The 17,469-nt window shown below is 48.4% G+C and overlaps 2 protein-coding genes across 5 annotated transcripts in view; one reads left to right on the top strand and one right to left on the bottom strand.

Moving 5' to 3' along the window:
- The window catches only part of DPYSL3 (dihydropyrimidinase like 3), a 38,388-nt gene extending 35,204 nt beyond the window's left edge, over positions 1-3,184 (top strand). For both annotated transcript variants that reach the window (XM_062002187.1, XM_062002188.1), the window contains exons 10-14: positions 392-533; positions 864-1,034; positions 1,607-1,786; positions 2,381-2,543; positions 2,988-3,184. In XM_062002187.1, coding sequence (XP_061858171.1) covers positions 392-533; positions 864-1,034; positions 1,607-1,786; positions 2,381-2,543; positions 2,988-3,076 — 745 coding nt within the window. In that variant the 3' untranslated portion in view covers positions 3,077-3,184. The remainder of the gene's footprint in view (positions 1-391; positions 534-863; positions 1,035-1,606; positions 1,787-2,380; positions 2,544-2,987) is intronic.
- A 2,915-nt stretch (positions 3,185-6,099) lies between these two features.
- Positions 6,100-17,469, bottom strand: part of STK32A (serine/threonine kinase 32A) — a 37,685-nt gene continuing 26,315 nt past the window's right edge. Inside the window, exons 8-13 of one of the 3 annotated variants that reach the window (XM_062002437.1) lie at positions 13,558-13,655; positions 11,639-11,755; positions 9,307-9,432; positions 8,164-8,292; positions 7,791-7,855; positions 6,100-7,402 (exon numbers count right to left, since the gene is read on the bottom strand). In XM_062002437.1, coding sequence (XP_061858421.1) covers positions 7,309-7,402; positions 7,791-7,855; positions 8,164-8,292; positions 9,307-9,432; positions 11,639-11,755; positions 13,558-13,655 — 629 coding nt within the window. In that variant the 3' untranslated portion in view covers positions 6,100-7,308. Of the gene's footprint in view, positions 7,403-7,566; positions 7,620-7,790; positions 7,856-8,163; positions 8,293-9,306; positions 9,433-11,638; positions 11,756-13,557; positions 13,656-17,469 lie in introns of those variants that run through there. The other 2 variants (XM_062002438.1, XM_062002439.1) reach the window with 2 other exon arrangements.

Below are 17,469 nucleotides of genomic sequence, written 5' to 3'. Positions count from 1 at the left end.
CAGACTGCCAGAAAATGAGCTTCGGACTCACATGGGGATGTTCTTGTTTTCCTTTGTGTTAGTGTAAATGATGGAGTCTGGTATGGAAGGACATCTTTTGGCTTGACACAAAGGTCACCTTGTTCCCCAGGAGCTGAGCAGTTGACTCCCTTTGTGTGCAGGATGCTATCTGTGCCCAAGGTGGGCAGTGTGGAGTTGTCCTGTGCCCCCAGGTGACGTGGCCACCACAGGGAGCTGAGTCAGTGGAAGCCTTCAGACTGAGGGGCTGTAGAAATGATGGCGCAGAATAACTTAAAACTGAGCAGGGGGCTGCCCATGCCCAGGGTCTGTGTCCCTGCTGTTGCCTGTCTGCAAAATGACTAACAACGCTTTTGTTCTCACTGCTCCTCAGTGGTGACCTGCAGGTGTCAGGAAGTGCCCACTGTACCTTCAGCACTGCTCAGAAAGCAATTGGAAAAGACAACTTCACAGCGATTCCAGAGGGGACTAATGGCATAGAGGAGAGAATGTCTATCATCTGGGACAAGGCAGTGGTAAGAGTCACACCACGGAGAGAGCAAGCGGGCAGAGTTGACAGGCACCTAGACACCCGTGCTCTTGCCCTCACAGAGCTGGCTGTCTCTGGCTTTGAGAGGCCAAACAAGCCAGAGCGTGAGAGACAGCTGTTGTGGCTTGAAGGTGAACAGCCAGGAGCTGTGACAGTGCCCCCAGCTTTGGTATGTCTGATGCCAATAGTAAGATCAGCCACAGCAGTCTTAAGTCCAGCTGGCTAGTGTCTTATGTCAGAGTGAGTCTGGTGCTTCTCAGGGCTCTGACTCTTCCTTTCCCTAAAAGAGTGCTTAGTTCTCTTTGTGTCTGACCAGGCCACAGGAAAAATGGATGAAAACCAGTTTGTGGCTGTGACAAGCACTAATGCTGCAAAAATCTTCAACCTGTATCCGAGGAAAGGGAGAATAGCCGTGGGCTCAGACAGTGACCTGGTCATATGGGATCCTGATGCAGTGAAGATTGTCACCGCAAAAACCCATCAATCTGTAAGCTCTCTGCTCATCTGTGGGAATGCTGGGGGGTGGGTTGTGAGTAGCACTGTCTGCTGAGAGCTCAGCACTCCCCTGCCACACCAGGCTCCCAGAGGGAGGGACTGAGTCCAGGCTCTGGATCACATCAGCTGTGACGGCAGGGTAGGATGTCTGTGAGCCCTGGGCTCTGCACACAGGGCTGTTCTCACTGTACTGAGTTGCTCTTCTCCTGAGCCTGGCCTGTGCAGGTGTAAGGACACACATTTATCCTTATCTGGGTTCCTCTTCCCAGGTGCAAATTTTTCCTGGCTTTGCCAGTGTGATTTGTTCATGCCCTGGGTTCTGCTCTCCTCTGTTCTTGCAGTCCTTGCTCACACTGAGCTCCAAACCAGCAGGTCTTTGTTCATGTTGCAAGCTCTTGTGGGGTGTGATGGGCTACTGGAATAAAGAAGGCGGGTGGGGCTGTTACAGTTGTCCTCTCCCTGCACTGGTGACTTCAGCAGTGTGGAGACTAAACAGCCTTGAGTGGGCAGGCAGACATGAATGAGCTCATGTCCCTCCTGACGATCATCCCCTGGTTGCTGCAGGCAGCTGAATACAACATCTTTGAAGGGATGGAGCTACGTGGGGCCCCGCTGGTTGTCATATGCCAGGGGAAGATCATGCTGGAAGACGGTAACCTGCACGTGACCCAGGGGACTGGGCGCTTCCTGCCCAGCAGCCCTTTCCCTGACTATGTCTACAAGCGCATCAAAGCCAGGAGGAAGGTGAGGAGACAGGGATGCTAGAAGACTCTGTTAGCCCAAATGGCCCTTTTCCATAACTGATTGGTTTTCCTCTGTGGCTGTCATTGGACCCTGGAAACGGTGCTGCAAACAGGTGTATTTTGAACCTACATTTGGCATAGCTAAGGCTTGAGCTTTAACCTGGTGTGTCACCACTGGAGGCAGATGCTTGTCTGGGTCAGTGGTGGCCGATGCCTGCCCTTGTTGTTGTGTTGCTGTAGCAGGAGTCTGGAGGGAAGTACCTGAGTTAAAAATGAAGATAGTGGGCAAAATGGCCTTCTCCTTCCCCATCCACGCAGCACAAACCTGTACTGAGAGACTGCCTATTGCACTGAGCTCCAATCACTTTGCAGGGAGGGAGTGAAGGGAGGGCATTACATGGGAGGTGGGTGTTTGGGCCACGCCAGGCCTCAACACTGCAGGGAGGTCTTGGGCATGCAGGATGGAGGGGCACAGGGCTGTGGCAGTGTGAATTCCTCTGCAGGGGGACTGGGGAGCCATGGAGCATGATGCTGCCAGGGCAGGATGCTCCCTGGAAGCAGAGGAGTGTCACTATCCTCTTCTCTCTGGTGACAGATGGCGGAGATGCATGCTGTGCCCCGGGGCATGTACGATGGGCCCGTGTTTGACCTGACCACCACCCCGAAGGGGGGCACCCCTGCAGGGTCAACCAGGGGGTCCCCAACACGGCAGACACCCCCCATCAGGAACCTCCATCAGTCTGGATTCAGCCTCTCAGGTGAAAACATGTGGCAGCTGGACTGGGAGAGTGCAGAGCCAGTGGCCACACTGGCCCAACCCCTGGCCTGGGGCGAGGGGCATCTTGGGGATGGCCTGGGACAAACTGAGCACAAGAGTGAAGCATGATAGGACAAGACTCTGTGTGCTGTAAAGGACATGGCTGGGGCTGGCCCACCACCCCACCATGGCCATGGAAGTGCCTCCACAGTGTCAGAACGTGCTCTTCCTGCATGGGTCTGTTCATGGAAGAGCACCTAACAGAAATGCTGAAGCCACTGCTGCTCTCTGGGTCATTACTGGAGCTGAGTGGGGAGTGGGTTGCTGTAGACACCCTTGTGAAGCCCTTCAGCAAGGCCTCAGGCTGATTGACTGCTGTCCCGTGAAGAAAATACTCTTAATTTTGCTTTCCCCCTTCCCTTTGTGTTTTCTTGTCCTCTCCCAGGTACCCAGGTTGACGAAGGCGTTCGCTCGGCGAGCAAGCGCATCGTTGCACCGCCGGGAGGCCGCTCCAACATCACCTCCCTGAGTTAAACGTCCCTGTGAGAAGGAAACAAAACCCCTGTTCAAGTGGAGGAAGAAAAATGGTACATTGGTGTTTAAGAAGGAAAAGCAAATAAACCTGTTCTGAAGAATCAATAAGCCTCAAGCCTTATGTTTCACAAACATGACTTGCTACCTACCTAGCTTTAAAGATACTGCTTCATTTTGTTTTATGCATAGCCTTAAAATCCTGTTGTTGTTGTGGGTTCAGTCGGGTTGTGTTTTGACTCTCCCTTTGTGTATGCATGCCGCTCAGACAGGTTGCTCGGTTTGGTGTGTTATTGGTGTTGAACGTGTGTGGGATGCCGTGGTGTGGGGCAGAAGGGCTGGCCTGGAGGGAGAGGAGGCAAGGGCCAGCAGGAGGGGCGTGTGGGCCAGGGAGGACGGGCCCACGGGAAATGACAGGGCCAGGCACGTCTGTGGCCTCTTCATGTCCTTCTTCACCCAACGCTTGTTGGTGTTTCACCACAAGGCCTGTGGGAGAGCCTGAATCATCTCTGTAACAGCTGTCGCAGCGCCCCGTGTAAGGAGTTTTACTACTTTGTACACTTTATTAAAAAAAAAAAGTTGTTCCTTCAAACAACTCGTGTTTCTGGTTGGCTCTTTTCTTCCTCAGGCTGCTGCTGCTGGGCACGGGAGCTGCGACGCTGCCCCATGGGTGAGCTGGGCAGTGGGCTACAGGAGAGATGTTGGGCTGTGTTTAAGCTGGAAGAGCTACAGAGCAGGGAAAGGTTGTCAGATGGAAACCGTACAGTGCTTGCTGCTGTAGCTGTTGGGGTGTTGGTGGGGCTTCTTGGGCAAAAGCAGAACAACGTGCTGCAAGTGTTAGTGACAGCCTGGTCAGTCTATGGCTGTAGCCTGGCCTCATGGGCTGGTGACACCTGGCGAGAGCTGTGTCTGTCAGCGGTGTGGTGACACAGAGCAGCTCCCCACGGAGCTGCCTGGGCACAGCAACCAGGCCTTCTCAGCTCAGGCTGCCCTGGGGGCTGTTTCCTCTGGGCACCTGTGAGTTCAATGCTCTGTTTATCAAACCAAGGGTCACAGCCTTCTAAAGCTTGCAAAGCATGCAAGAAAACTTGATTGAAGTATTACAATTTAGGCTGTACTAAATCAATACTTTTTTTTTCTTCCTTAAGTATTTGACCTTGAAATATTTATTTTTATAGGCCTACAACTCAGCACAAGTTGTCCGTGCAGCAAGTCCTTCAAGGGCCATGCCAGAATAGTTGTGCCAGGGGTGGGGAATGACTCCTCATACTTAGAAGTTTTGTGAAGTTCTACTATCAAGTAATGAAAGATTTTTTTTTCCCTGTTGCCTGGTAGTGATTAAGTGGAGACGGTGCCTCTGTTTATGGAGAAACAGGGGAAAGGAAAGATGGCTGTAGAATTCTTTAGGGAAATTTTCAAGATGCAATGTTCTCATAATTTAAGCTCTTGAGGTTGGGAGGTTTTTTTTATGAGATCAGTATTTATGTAGCAAGAGATTTTTCCTCAGTGAGGAGCAGTGCTAGTTTCCTCATCTGGGGCTCCAGATGAACACATATATGGTGTATGAACCTCTCCACTACCCACACCAGAGCAGTGGTAGCCGGGCACTGAGTGGGGGACAACTTGGCACAGTCTCTCTTGACCACATCTGGCCTCAGACCTACTGTAGCCCTGGGCAATGATCAGTGGAAAGCCCTGCAGGTGCTCTGGCATTCCAAGGGAGCCTGAAGGCTAAGACACATAGAGGCACTGACTCCACTCAGCATTGCTCAAATGACTGGGGTGGGAGGGGAAGGGGAAAGCAAGAACACAGTGGGTCTAATTTGAGTGTGCTGTGACTTAGCAGGAAAAGGTGTCTTTCCCATTGCATTGCTCCCCATTGAGGATTCCGATATCCACTTACTGGTGAACTAATTCTATCCCAGCTTTGCAGCTCCCTGGACAGAAAAAGGTTCATCCTTCCTGAGTGGTTGTTTCCACATTATTAGCACGTAGCAATGCTGCTGTCCCCTGCTTCCCAAGCCTGCACACACACATACTGTGCTGCAACTATATCAAGAGCCTTACCTGAGCAAAAAAAAACCCAGGCTACCAGGCATAGCATATGGAAGACAGTGGTAGTACTGCAGTGCATCAATCCATGCGCCTGCAGGGCACTCACCAGCAGGGCCAGGGGGGAAACCAGGGCACACTGCAAAGCAAGTGCTGCAGCCCTTGGTCCCTGCAGCCTTCACACACAGCCAACTTCCCCATGCCCCAGCACCTTCATGACATTGCAGCAAAGAAACTGCCACAGTCCTCACAAACTGGGGGACTGCTTATCTTTGTTGTTCTGAGGTGAAGGTACATATTGCACCATGTCAGGAAGAGGGTGTACAGCACAAGTCAGAACAAGCTCTCTGAGTCCAGGGAGGTGTCTGCATTGCTGTGCCAGCATCCTCCCTGTACCCTACCTGTTAACAAAGGTATCAGTACCCACCAGTGAATTTGGTGCCACTCACATCTCAGAACTCCCTGCAAAGACCAGACAGATGGGTGCATACCATGACTGAGCTGCTCAGTGCTGCGATGCCCACTCTGTGTCACTGCACTGGCCGATGGCATGTTCTGGTTATCATGTAGATCCCCTGCCATGGATTCAGGCATGCTGGGGGGATGGAGGTGTGCCTCTCCCGGCAGGCACAGGGATGGCTGCTAGCCTGTGCATGTGTGTAAATCACACATTTCCAAAGCAAACCAGACAGCTGTTATCAGATCAATGAGAAGAGGATTAGACATGCCAGACTATCAGAAGCAGCTATGAAGACCACTGGGAAGTCTACTGTGCACAATCTGTGTCAGTAGTGGACTGAATCTACAGTTCCATAAGCAGAGAGTGTCTGAAAGTCTTCTGTCAGGAAAAGTAGATTTAAACCAAGGATCCAATAAAGTCCTGGTGGGCTCTAGTGAGGAGGAACAACAATTCTGCCTTGCTATGCAAGTGACCTCAGAAGCAACATTGACTTTTGATCATCTGAGAAGAAGCCTTTCATTTGCTGTTGGGTTTATTCAGATCGTTTTTAGTTGATCAGAGTTAGCCAGAGAAAGATAGGAAGGCACAGGGGATACAAAGAACATCTTTGGAAAAAAGGGAGGCAAATGGTTCATCATGCATTCATTATATTGCTGAGAACAGGAAAAATGTCAGCTAAGGAGGTGAAACCTCAGGTCTGCCAAAGCATTTAAATAATAGCATCATTCCCAGCATTACCACAATAAATGCTTTAGCCAATCTCAGTCTTGGCAAAGACTGCACCAGGAGTACAGCTGTTCCTGCAAACAATAGCTGCTTAAATCAAGAGTTATTTCAATGGTATAGAGATTAAAAATACACATTCAGGTTTACGTCTGGTGTTGGAAGCCAAACTCCACCAGATTCAGTGAGTTGCAGTAGTTTAATGTGATGGTGAATGTGTTTTTTCAGGCTGGCCCGGAGAAGTATCTGGATGCCAGTTATTCACCAGTGCATAGCTGTTACTTCTTCATTTCCACATCTGTCTGCATGCTTTGACCAGCCACCATACTAGTCCTGTGCTCAGACAAAGGGGTACAGGAATGAGCATGGAAAGAGGGGAGAAACCTTTGCTGCCTTCTTCCAGCTAAAGAAGAAGGGGGCGTGGGATGTTCACAGGAGGTGTCTGTGAGCAAAGGCTGCCTTTGTTGTCACGCTCTGGTGGGGACCAGGTGGCTGGGCACAGCCTCCTCCACTGGAGCACTCAGCTGGGAGCCAATGTCAGAGTTCCAGCCTCCCCAGAGCCTGAACCACTGTCACAGACCAGCCACCAAGACTGGTACTAGTGATGGTGCCTCTAGGAAGGATGCTTAATGCCTCAGTTACGCTGTCAGCACTCAGCACCGAGCCCATTGATGCTGGCCAGCCAAGCCAAAATGCTGTGTCACACCCATTTTCCCACAATCCTATTCCTACTGCCAAAAGCAAAATAGGACCTGAGCCCGACTGTAGCAAATTGCACAGGCAGCACCCACAGCCTCTCCCTGCACAGCCAAGGATCTGCTGGCTGTGGAAGAGAAGGCAGAGAGAGTGGGTGCCCCAGCTCCCACCCAGCCACCCTACCCATGGCTACCAGCAGTGCCTTGGCAGCAGCATCCGAGCCCAGTGGCCCAGCATTGTGAAGGTGTGTGGGTGGGTGTGCACTGGCCCCACGAGGCCTGCTTCAGGAAAGGCTGAGCTACTCTCAGAGGCTGCTGCTCTGGTTGTCGTCCTTGTGTGCGCCTCTGCTTTTTGCCAGTGTTACAGTCTCTGGCATGTCCTCGTGGCCATGTCTCATCCTTTGGGAGAGAAAGGAATGGTCAAGCTCTAAGGCAAAGCCCAACCAGTGCCAACGCCCTCATAGCAGTGCAGCCATCCAGGAGCATCCCATTCTCTGGCACAAACTGCCACTCACCCCACTGGGGCCACGCTGAGTCCCCATAGTGCTGGGTCCTGCAGTGCTGGGCCTCACAGCCTCAGGCCTCGCAGCCCCAGGCCCTCACAGCGACAGTCTGCCTGCACAAACGGGACAGCTAATACATGGCTGCAGGCCCGGCCCTCCACCTCCAGAAGAGAACTGCCGTATCGGTTTCCCATCTGCACTGTTTGCCAAGATAGCCCAAAATCCAAGTCTGGCCAAGGCTTTCACAAAAGCCAGTCTCTTACGCAGCTTCTATCTGTACTTACTTTTCTCTGTTGAAAACAATGAAGTCCCTTTGGAGCATCTCCAGGTGCTTTTGAAGATGGCAGGACTTATATAAATAGAGAAATAAAGAGATAGGAAATAAAGACATTACAAGGGAAATTTCAAGGAGATTTAGAGATATCTTTGGATATAAAGCATCTTTAGCACTGCAGTGGGGAGAATGGCACTCATACAGAAATGGTAAATCTATATGCTGCCTTCCACCAAAGGGAAGATGCAGAAGGGTTTGGGGAATAAAGTTGGTCTCAAGGAGAAAAAAAGGGTCTATTTAAACAAACCTTGCTAGATGGTGACCAGCTTGCTTGGAAAATGAGGGACTTCCTTGACCACATGTTTGTACTTGCTTGCTCTCACCTGGGAGGAATTGCTTTTGCTGGTATCTTTCTCCTTCTTAGCCAAGCGCTTTTTTTTCTTATGAAGAGGTTTGGATTCTAGGATCATTTCTTCCAGTTCAAAGGTTGGGTCACAGTTCAGTCTGCCTTTCTGAAGGGAGAAGAGAGATAGCCTAAAGTGATCACAGCCTGTCTTGGATAGTCTCTTAAAAATTGGACTGCATCTGGGAGCTGAATTGTGTAAAAAGTAAAACTAATGACAACTGCACCCACAGGCAGAACACCTGCTGTACTTCATACAGATTTTATCCGTTTTTTCAGCCAGGGACACTGTCAAGGCATGACAATTGCTCTTTTTTGCTCCTTGCTTCTATTCTGCCCTTTGTCAGCTCCATGTGTCTGAGCTGGGCTATGCCTCTGATCGAAGGAGAACAGCAGTCTCCAAAGCTGCTCTTAAAGCAATACCCATACACCTAGCAGAGAGAACAAAAGCAACAGAGGGTGTAAAATACATACAATTAACAGATACTCATAGTTTAGCCCAACTTCTGTTTGGCTGACAAAGAACAGGAATAACACTGCACACAACAGTCCTTGGATTATTTTCCATAAGGATTATGTTACTTCCGTGCTGTTTTAATCCAATTAGAAAGGATCAGAAACACTAATCTGCTGTATGTATTATTTTCCTGTGAACAACGGATTTGTTAAGGAATCATAACAGGAAGAAATCATTCTCATAAACCAGCAGGTGATCTCCAGGCTGCTAATGAGCCTGCCTGTTCATTGATTTTTGCACTTGAAGAGCTGCTAGGAAGCAGAGCTACTAAGAAAGCCAGGTCAGCACAGCACCACCAGCATGCTTCATCTACCGAGCCATGGACAGTCCAGAGTATGTTAACTCAGTTCTGCATCCAGAAATTCTGGGAATGCTATAAACAGAGCAGATTCATTTTTAGGGCACTCATACTTTGTAGCCATCCCCGATTACTGTTTATTATACATACAGGAAAGTGAAAATGTTGCCCTTGCCTCTCTTTTCCCCTGTTCCTTATGACATCTGATGGTTTTGTGGAAATTTTTAAGACCCTGCCATGAATTAGTGTTGAGTGGGTTATGTAACACTTAGGCACATGGAGAACCTCTTAAAATCACATTGCCTTACCATAGGAATGAATTCTGGCATTATTCTTTTCTGGAGAACGGCATCCCAGTTCACATCTGACAGATAGGGAAAGCCCTGGATGTCTTTCAGCTGAGAAAAACGCTTGTCGGGGTTCGGCTCAAGCAACTGTGAGAGTTAAATGGAAGAAGTGAGAAAATGAGATCCCGAGATGCAAAACCAGCGATTAGGTACAAACTTGTGGTTCAGGGGAAAACTTCCAACATAAAAACACAGAGGACATCTGCAATAACTATCTTTATATTACTGTTAGGCTCAATGAAATATTAGCTCCATTTAATTTTAAGCTACTGGAGATAGTCTTCAATTTCCTTCTTGGAAAATATGCCATGACTTTGTCTCAGCAAAGAACTAGTGACTCGTTTGCATTAAAAAGTTTGAGAGTATTTAACTAAAGATGACAAAATACTTCTACACACTATTTGGAATAAAAAATGGATGAAAGCTACATTAAGTACTACTTTATTGCCTATACTGATTTGCAAATTAGAACACCATTTACATGCTTCCCGAAGTTCACAGCTAGTGCTGTCATTCAGGGTTCAGTATTTCAGCTTTGCTGTCACTGTATGCAAATAATTTTGTTTACTGAAGACAATAAATGCAATCACTTCAAACATGACTGCAGCTTCAAAATTATTCCAGTAATGATTTTGAAGCAATTTTGATAACAGATTATTAAAAAATAATAACAGTGCTGCATATACCATGTGGCATTGAAGGATTTCCTTAGCATCATCACTTCCTTTTCATTAGTGGGAAAAATGGGATTTTTTAAATAAAATCTTTAAAATATTATCTTTTTTCTTGCAAAATTTAATGATACATGTTAATATCTACTTCTAAATTCTGTTATGAGAGAGAGATAATGTTACACGAGAAACTCTGGAAGCAAAGAATGGTGTCATCAAAAGGGATGCATTAGCAGCAGCCATGCTTGCCAGCACAGCCCTCCTCCCCATCAGCTCAGGATGCAGTACTGTGGGCTGGTTATTACATTAGTTAGGCTACAGCATTAGAAGCTGCGTATTTATCACATGGTACCACCTGAAGGTCATTACCATGGATTCTGGATACAATCTGCAATGATTCCCCATAGTTGACTGCAAAGGCTGCAATGCATGGCGGAAGGCCTCAGGGGCTTTGTAGTGGTTTTGTGTGGCCAGGTTTTGGTAGCAGGATCTACAGGGATGGCTTTTGTGAGAAGCTATTAGAAGCTTCCCCTGTATCTGATAGGGCCACTGCCAGTCAAATGAACCCACCACTAAGCAAGACTGAGCTAATTAGTGATGGAGGTAATATCTCTGTGATTAAAATATTCAAGAAGGGGAAGAAGCTGCACAGATGAAAACTGCAGCAGAAGAAAGGAGTGAGAATGTGATAGCAATATCTCTGCAGACACCAATGTCAGTGGAGAAAGAGGGGGAGGAGGTGTCCAGGCACTGGAGGAGAGATTCCCCTGTGACCTTCCCATGGTGAGGCAGCTGTGCCCCTGCAGTCCATGGAGGCCACCAGGGAGCAGAGACCCACTCGCAGCCCATGGAGGACCCCACACCGGAGCGGGTGGATGCTTGAAGGAGGCTGTGACTCTGTGGGAAGTCGATGGTGGAGCAGCTCTTGGTAGGACCTGTGAACCCATGGAAAGTAGCCCACTGGAGCAAGTTTGCTGTCAGGACTTGTGACCCCATGTGGGACCCACGCTGGAGCGGTCTGTTCCTGAAGGGCTCTTTCCCCCATGGATGACCCACACTGGGGCAGTTTGTGAAGAACTGCAGCCCATGGGAAGGACCCACTCTGGAGAAGTTCATGGAGGACTGTCTGCCGTGGGAGTGACCCTACACTGTAGCAGTGGGAAGTGTGAGGAGGCCTCCGTCTGAGAGGAAGTAGCGGCAAAGTCCATCTGTGATGAACTGACCATAACCCCCACCCCCTGTTCTCCTGCACCACTGCAGAGGAGGAGATAGAAACCTTGGAAGAAGTGGGGGGGGGGGGGGGGGGGGGAGGTGTTTTAAGATTCAATTTTTATTTCTCATTTTCCTACTCTGTTTTGATTGTTCCTTAATAAATCAAACCAATTCTCCCCAAGCTGAGTCTGCTTTGCACATGACACCAATTGCTGAGTGATCTCCCTATCCTTATCCCGACTTGGGAGCCCTTTGTTTTATCTCTCTCTCCCCTATCCAGTTCAGTAGGGGGAGTGATAGAACTACGTGGTGGACACCTGGCATCCAGACAGGGCTAAACCACCCCAGACTTTCAGGAGTGCCCACACACATCCCAGCCCCAAGCCACCAGGCCCCGTGGTGGCCCTTACCTTTTTGATCAGTGACACCATCTCTGCAGACCATGCAGCAGGGTACATCACTGTAGCTGTCTTGAACACATGAGCAATTTCATTTATGGAAGTGTTGGAGCGAATATGATACGGCCTCTGAAAAATGCCACATGGAAAGCAATTTCATTTATCTATTTTTTCAGAATCCTTGGGAAATCTTTTTAGAGCAAATAAGCTTCAAAAGAAGTGTCTTTGTACACTCCCCAAGCCTCCCATTCAAAGTCTCTCCCTCTGTGAGTAGCTCAGTTGAAACAAACACAATAATATTGTCAGCAAGGACACTGATAATACCTCAGTACATAAACAGCATGACAGAGAGGAGGCAAACCCCAAAAGTTAAGAGTTGTTATCCAGCTTGTGTTGGCTCAGCATTTTCAATATTTGTATGTCAGCCTTCAAAAAGGATGGTATGTATATAGTGCTGTAGTTAGAGCATTCCCAATATTCCCTGTAAAATGTGTCACTGTTTTCAGTACATCACTCCCATTGGAGACAAGTAAAAAAGGAGCACAATTTCTGTCACCTGTCAAAAAAGACATGAAGGAAGGGTTACAAATCCTGAGTGGGACATCAGGCTGCAGCATAATCCACACCTTCTGCCCATGACCAGTGTCAGGGCAAATAGGCAGCTGAGCAGCTCCCTGATAGGCAATCTGCAACCAGTGCCACCGAGCAGATAAAGTCACCTCCACATTTAACTCACAGCTACAGCAATACTACTGCCTTACTTAGAGAACTGATGATTTTGAAAGACTTTTGATTCCTCGATTTTTACAGTATTTTGGGGGATGAGGGTGTTAAAAATGCATTTAAAAAAGAGTAGCTGTAAACAGCAAGATCAAATCAGGTGCAGTGTGCTTAACGACACTAGAGGGACCTCCAGGTCTCCCTCCACTTCCCCCACACAGTAACCACCAGTGCCACCATCTTATCATGGCTGTGCCATCCAGGCAGAACACCTATCACCATTTCTGCTCCCATCTTTGGAAACAGTGTCATCAACTCAAAAGTAAACGTGACGAACGATCCAGCCATCCACTTAACATTACAAATGGAAAACTCAACTGTTATATTCATATGTTTACAGTAGGCACACGGCTTCAGTTACCCAGCAGCTCAGATAGCCATGTCCCCTTGATCACTCACAACTTATTTATTTGAAATTTATTCTTTAAAATATATTCATCAAACAGGTTTTTTAGGCACTCTGCAAAGATTGATGATAGGGTTTCTCATAATGTGTTTTACATACTCGTATTGAAAGAAGAAGTTTCCTAGCCTCACAAGATTTTAAACAATCTTTTGCTTAGAATAAAGTCATTTAAACCTTTTTGTCCCAGTTTTGTTGGTTTAGTTTTTTTTTTTACAAAACACTTCCAAACCACAAATCTAATTGTCTGTCTAAAAGGCCAATAACGTTACCTGAGTTAGAAGCAGAACACTGATGTGACAGGCAGGGATTGTGCTGCTTTAATCGTCTACACATTGTAGTTTGCTTTTGTTCAAACTGCTCAATCTTATTACAACAGCAATGAGGTTTTTTTTTTCCAAGTTGCCTTTTTTTTCTTGCAGGATGGGAGCTCCAAGTAAATTATATCACAGTCCAAACTTGAGGAGTTGTCACTCGTTTTGCACAGCTTACACCAACTCAGAGGCCCTTGGTCACAGGGAGAAACTGCCATGACATATTGCTCTGAATTGCAACAATTTCTCTCTGCTCTTAGCTGTGATCACAAGAACCCTGGTGAAGATGTGGTTTCTGCTTCCTATCCTGTAATAACCCTTAAAGCTTTGAGCTTTTCTCCACCCTGTCATCCCATTGCAGAGCACTGAGCTTTCCAAAAGAGTGTTTAAAGGAAGAGACAGACGAAAAAGGACTGGAGCCATGCGCACAGTACCCGCGTCCTAAGCAGCTCGTAGGCAGTGATTCCCAACGACCACCAGTCCACAGCAAAGGAATAGCCAGTGGGTTTTGTGGAGCTAAACATTTCAGGTGCTGCGAAATACAGAAAAAGAAGAGTTTGCCTTGCTGCAACCTCACATGGAAACTAGCAACATAGAATGCTTGATCCATGCCACAGAGCGCATCCCTACTATTCCCCTGAGGACACATATCAGCATATTACCTATTACTTGTTGATAATTTCTGCTTTTTTCTTCAAAATAAGTGCATACAGCTGACAGATCAGTCCTTCACTGAAACACCACCAAGGTGGACACCAATCAGAACGCAGGGGTTTCCTTGCAGCAGTTCATGTTTTGGTCTTCATCAAGTTCCTCAACTGCTGGTTCTGCCTTGCAGTGCGGAAACACTCCACGCTGAGAGACCTCAGCTTGGAGGGAAGAGCAGATACCCAAGTGTGCACAGTCCCGTTCGGTCACAGTGGCTCCTATGCCCTGCAGCAGGGTAGTGGTACCTGCCAGCCCCGCGTCCTGCAGTGAGGCAGCACCCACTGACCCCACATCCTGCAGTGAGGCAGCACCCACCGACCCTGCACTCTGCAGTGAGGCAGCACCCACTGACCCCACATCCTGCAGTGAGGCAGCACCCACCAACCCTGCACTCTGCAGTGAGGCAGCACCCACCGACCCTGCACGCTGTAGTGAGGCAGCACCCACTGACCCCACATCCTGCAGTGAGGCAGCACCCACCAACCCTGCACTCTGCAGTGAGGCAGCACCCACTGACCCCACATCCTGCAGTGAGGCAGCACCCACCGACCCTGCACTCTGCAGTGAGGCAGCACCCACCGACCCTGCACTCTGCAGTGAGGCAGCACCCACTGACCCCACATCCTGCAGTGAGGCAGCACCCACCGACCCTGCACTCTGCAGTGAGGCAGCACCCACCGACCCTGCACTCTGCAGTGAGGCAGCACCCACTGACCCTGCACTCTGCAGTGAGGCAGCACCCACCAACCCTGCACTCTGCAGTGAGGCAGCACCCACCGACCCTGCACTCTGCAGTGAGGCAGCACCCACCGACCCTGCACTCTGCAGTGAGGCAGCACCCACCAACCCTGCACTCTGCAGTGAGGCAGCACCCACCGACCCTGCACTCTGCAGTGAGGCAGCACCCACTGACCCTGCACTCTGCAGTGAGGCAGCACCCACCGACCCTGCACTCTGCAGTGAGGCAGCACCCACTGACCCCACATCCTGCAGTGAGGCAGCACCCACCGACCCTGTACCCTGCAGTGAGGCAGCACCAGTCAACCCTGTACCCTGCAGGGAGGCAACACCTGCTGGCCCTGAACCCTGCAGTGAGGCAGCATCCGCCAGCCCCACGCCCTGCAGGCGTGCTGAGCCCTGTCTCAGTGTCCACCAATCTGATCCTGTTCCTGCACACCAGCTTAGCCCAGATGTTTGCCTGCTCTGGGAACAGATACCCCTTGAAACCTTGATGCTGCTGACCTACACATGCAATTATTATGGTATGAAATAGCTACTGTGTTGAAACCCAAAGAGCTGATTCAGCTCCTCTGTGCCTCACTCTCCCCACCAGTGAAATGGGACTGTCAATAATTTTTGCATCTGTGGATTGTTACAAAACTTAATTGATTAATGTGTATAAGTGATAGGGTGGCCTTGAGAAACAGGTGTGCTACCACTTTTGTAACTGGGATATTTAATGTTTGATAAACACAATCCAATTCATTTGGATTACAGAATGCTTTGTATATAAATCTAAAATCATGAAGGGCTTCACCAGACCAAACTAATTTCCCACATTGTAAGAAGCATTAAACTCCAACTGCCAGTGCCACCATGATCCCACTCCAGGGGCACCTGAGGGCCCCACAGTCCCTTCCATTGGGGATCTCTCAGTGCTTCTCTGCCCCCAAAGCCTGACAAGAATTAACTCCTTTTTCTAACTCAGGACATGCCCATTATCTCACAGTAAATGGAGTAAGGACTAACGCTAATTCACTGAATCTAGGCATAGAATTGGTCTATCTCCTCATCTACCCCAAAAAAGCCTTTCTGCCCCCAATCAGTGCTCAGTAGATCTTCATGTTAGAAAGCTGTTCCAGTTCCACTCATCTCTGTTCATATTTAAAGTACTTCAATCTGGCAGAGCCTAAATACAGCCCCACACACTGAATGAAAGCAGTCCTTTAGAAACATTAATATGCAGCGTAAATGCAGACATAGTGCCAACTGCATCCTTGGCAGGGAAAAGCAAATTTTAACTGAACGGAGCACGAGAGCTACAGCTTTTTAGGAGGAGGTTACTAAGCTAATAAGAAGTAGGTGGAGGCACAGACTGAAATGCTCTTTCTTAGCCAATAAATTTCCCTTTTGAGAGCAAGGAAAAAAAACCCTTGTAGTATTTTTGTGCGAGCTGAGAGGCAAGAATTGCTCTAAAAACAAAACAGCAGAGATCAACACTTTCTTTTTGTGCATGTTTGCCTTTTTAAAAGTGCAAAAGTGAAAGGTCAGTTTGGTCTTCCTGATAAAAAAAGATATTCCCAGATCTCCATAAGGGATTTGTTTATGGAACAACTGTAGAGAGGCTGCATTACTTAGGTCTGGGGGACAGTGTTACTGGAAGGAAGTATTTTGTGTGGGAGGAGTTGTGTAGCTGTATAGAAATGCTTTTGAGTGTTTTTGTTTCCATTAGGGAAGTTGAGTTCATGCTTACAAAGACTCTTCTGTGTCATGATTGGAGGAGTTCTTTCAGCATTAGCTCAGGACATTTCTCTCTGATTCAGTACCTGCATGCTCTGGCACCGGTTCTTCCCAGGTATGTCAATGTGATTTTGATTTTCATTTATTAGCTGTGCTTGTATGATAAGTATCAAGTGGGTCTCTCACTGTCTGAAAAGTCATCTGCTTTACTTGGAGGGTAAGTGAACATAAGTTTTCTGTACTCTCCTTATAAAGCAGAAAATGAAAAAAAGCAAATTTTGAGTACTGGATAAATGAAGTCTGCACAGGGACCAACTGCTGTGTGTTTTCCTTCTGTGTGTGTATGCCAAGTGGCCCATGAGAACTGTTCCTCCAGCTGACCCAAGGCTGCTGTGGAGTGACCCACTTGCTCCACAGTCGCTCTGCCCCAGGAGAGCACGCCTGCCCTGCCACGCACTCCTTCAGGTGCCTGACATTTTCTGGCCTAGGACTAATCCCATACCATTGCCTAGACATAAAAAGCTTCCCTTTTTTTAATGAAATAAAGAAAGATGGGGAAGGGGATGGTATACAACCACAGCAACTAGGCTAGCTACTCAGCCCAGTGGGCACCTGGAAGCTAGTACCACGCATGCAAAGCACCAACACAGTCTCTGTACACAGCCAGCCGGTCAGTGAGCATCGAGGAATTGACTTGACAGCCCTCCAGAGCCTGGCTGTGGCTTTCCCTTCTGTACACTTCTGTTTCCAGGACTGAACATGACTGGTTTTCACTTGTTGGCAGAAACAGACACATCTACTGCTACTGGCAGTACAGATACGATAGCAGGAATTTGTGTAAAGACTGAAAAACACAATGTTTGTTTAACTATGGTGGTGGCCTATCCTGCACCATCTGTGGCTCTCCTTCCTGCAGGCCCTGCACATCCATCCCTGCTGTGTTCTGCAGCCCCCAGTTATGACTGTCCTGCTCTTCAAAGGCAGGATGCTGTCTTCAGCAGTGCAGATCAGAGCTAAAGCCTCCCATACCTCTTTGTGGTGCAGAGCTGTCACCAGCATACTTGCAATTGTATTGGCCTGACCCTGGAATATAGGCTCTTCCCTATCACACCGGGCAGATGCTGCAGCCCAGGAAAGCAGCAACTGCTAAGTCTACTCACCTTGCCTGAACACAGAGT

Source organism: Colius striatus, chromosome 9 (assembly GCF_028858725.1).
Source record: "Colius striatus isolate bColStr4 chromosome 9, bColStr4.1.hap1, whole genome shotgun sequence".
Classification (NCBI taxonomy): domain Eukaryota; kingdom Metazoa; phylum Chordata; class Aves; order Coliiformes; family Coliidae; genus Colius; species Colius striatus.
The sequence above is the reverse complement of the archived record's forward strand: the minus strand, read 5'-3'. Positions and strand labels throughout refer to the sequence as shown.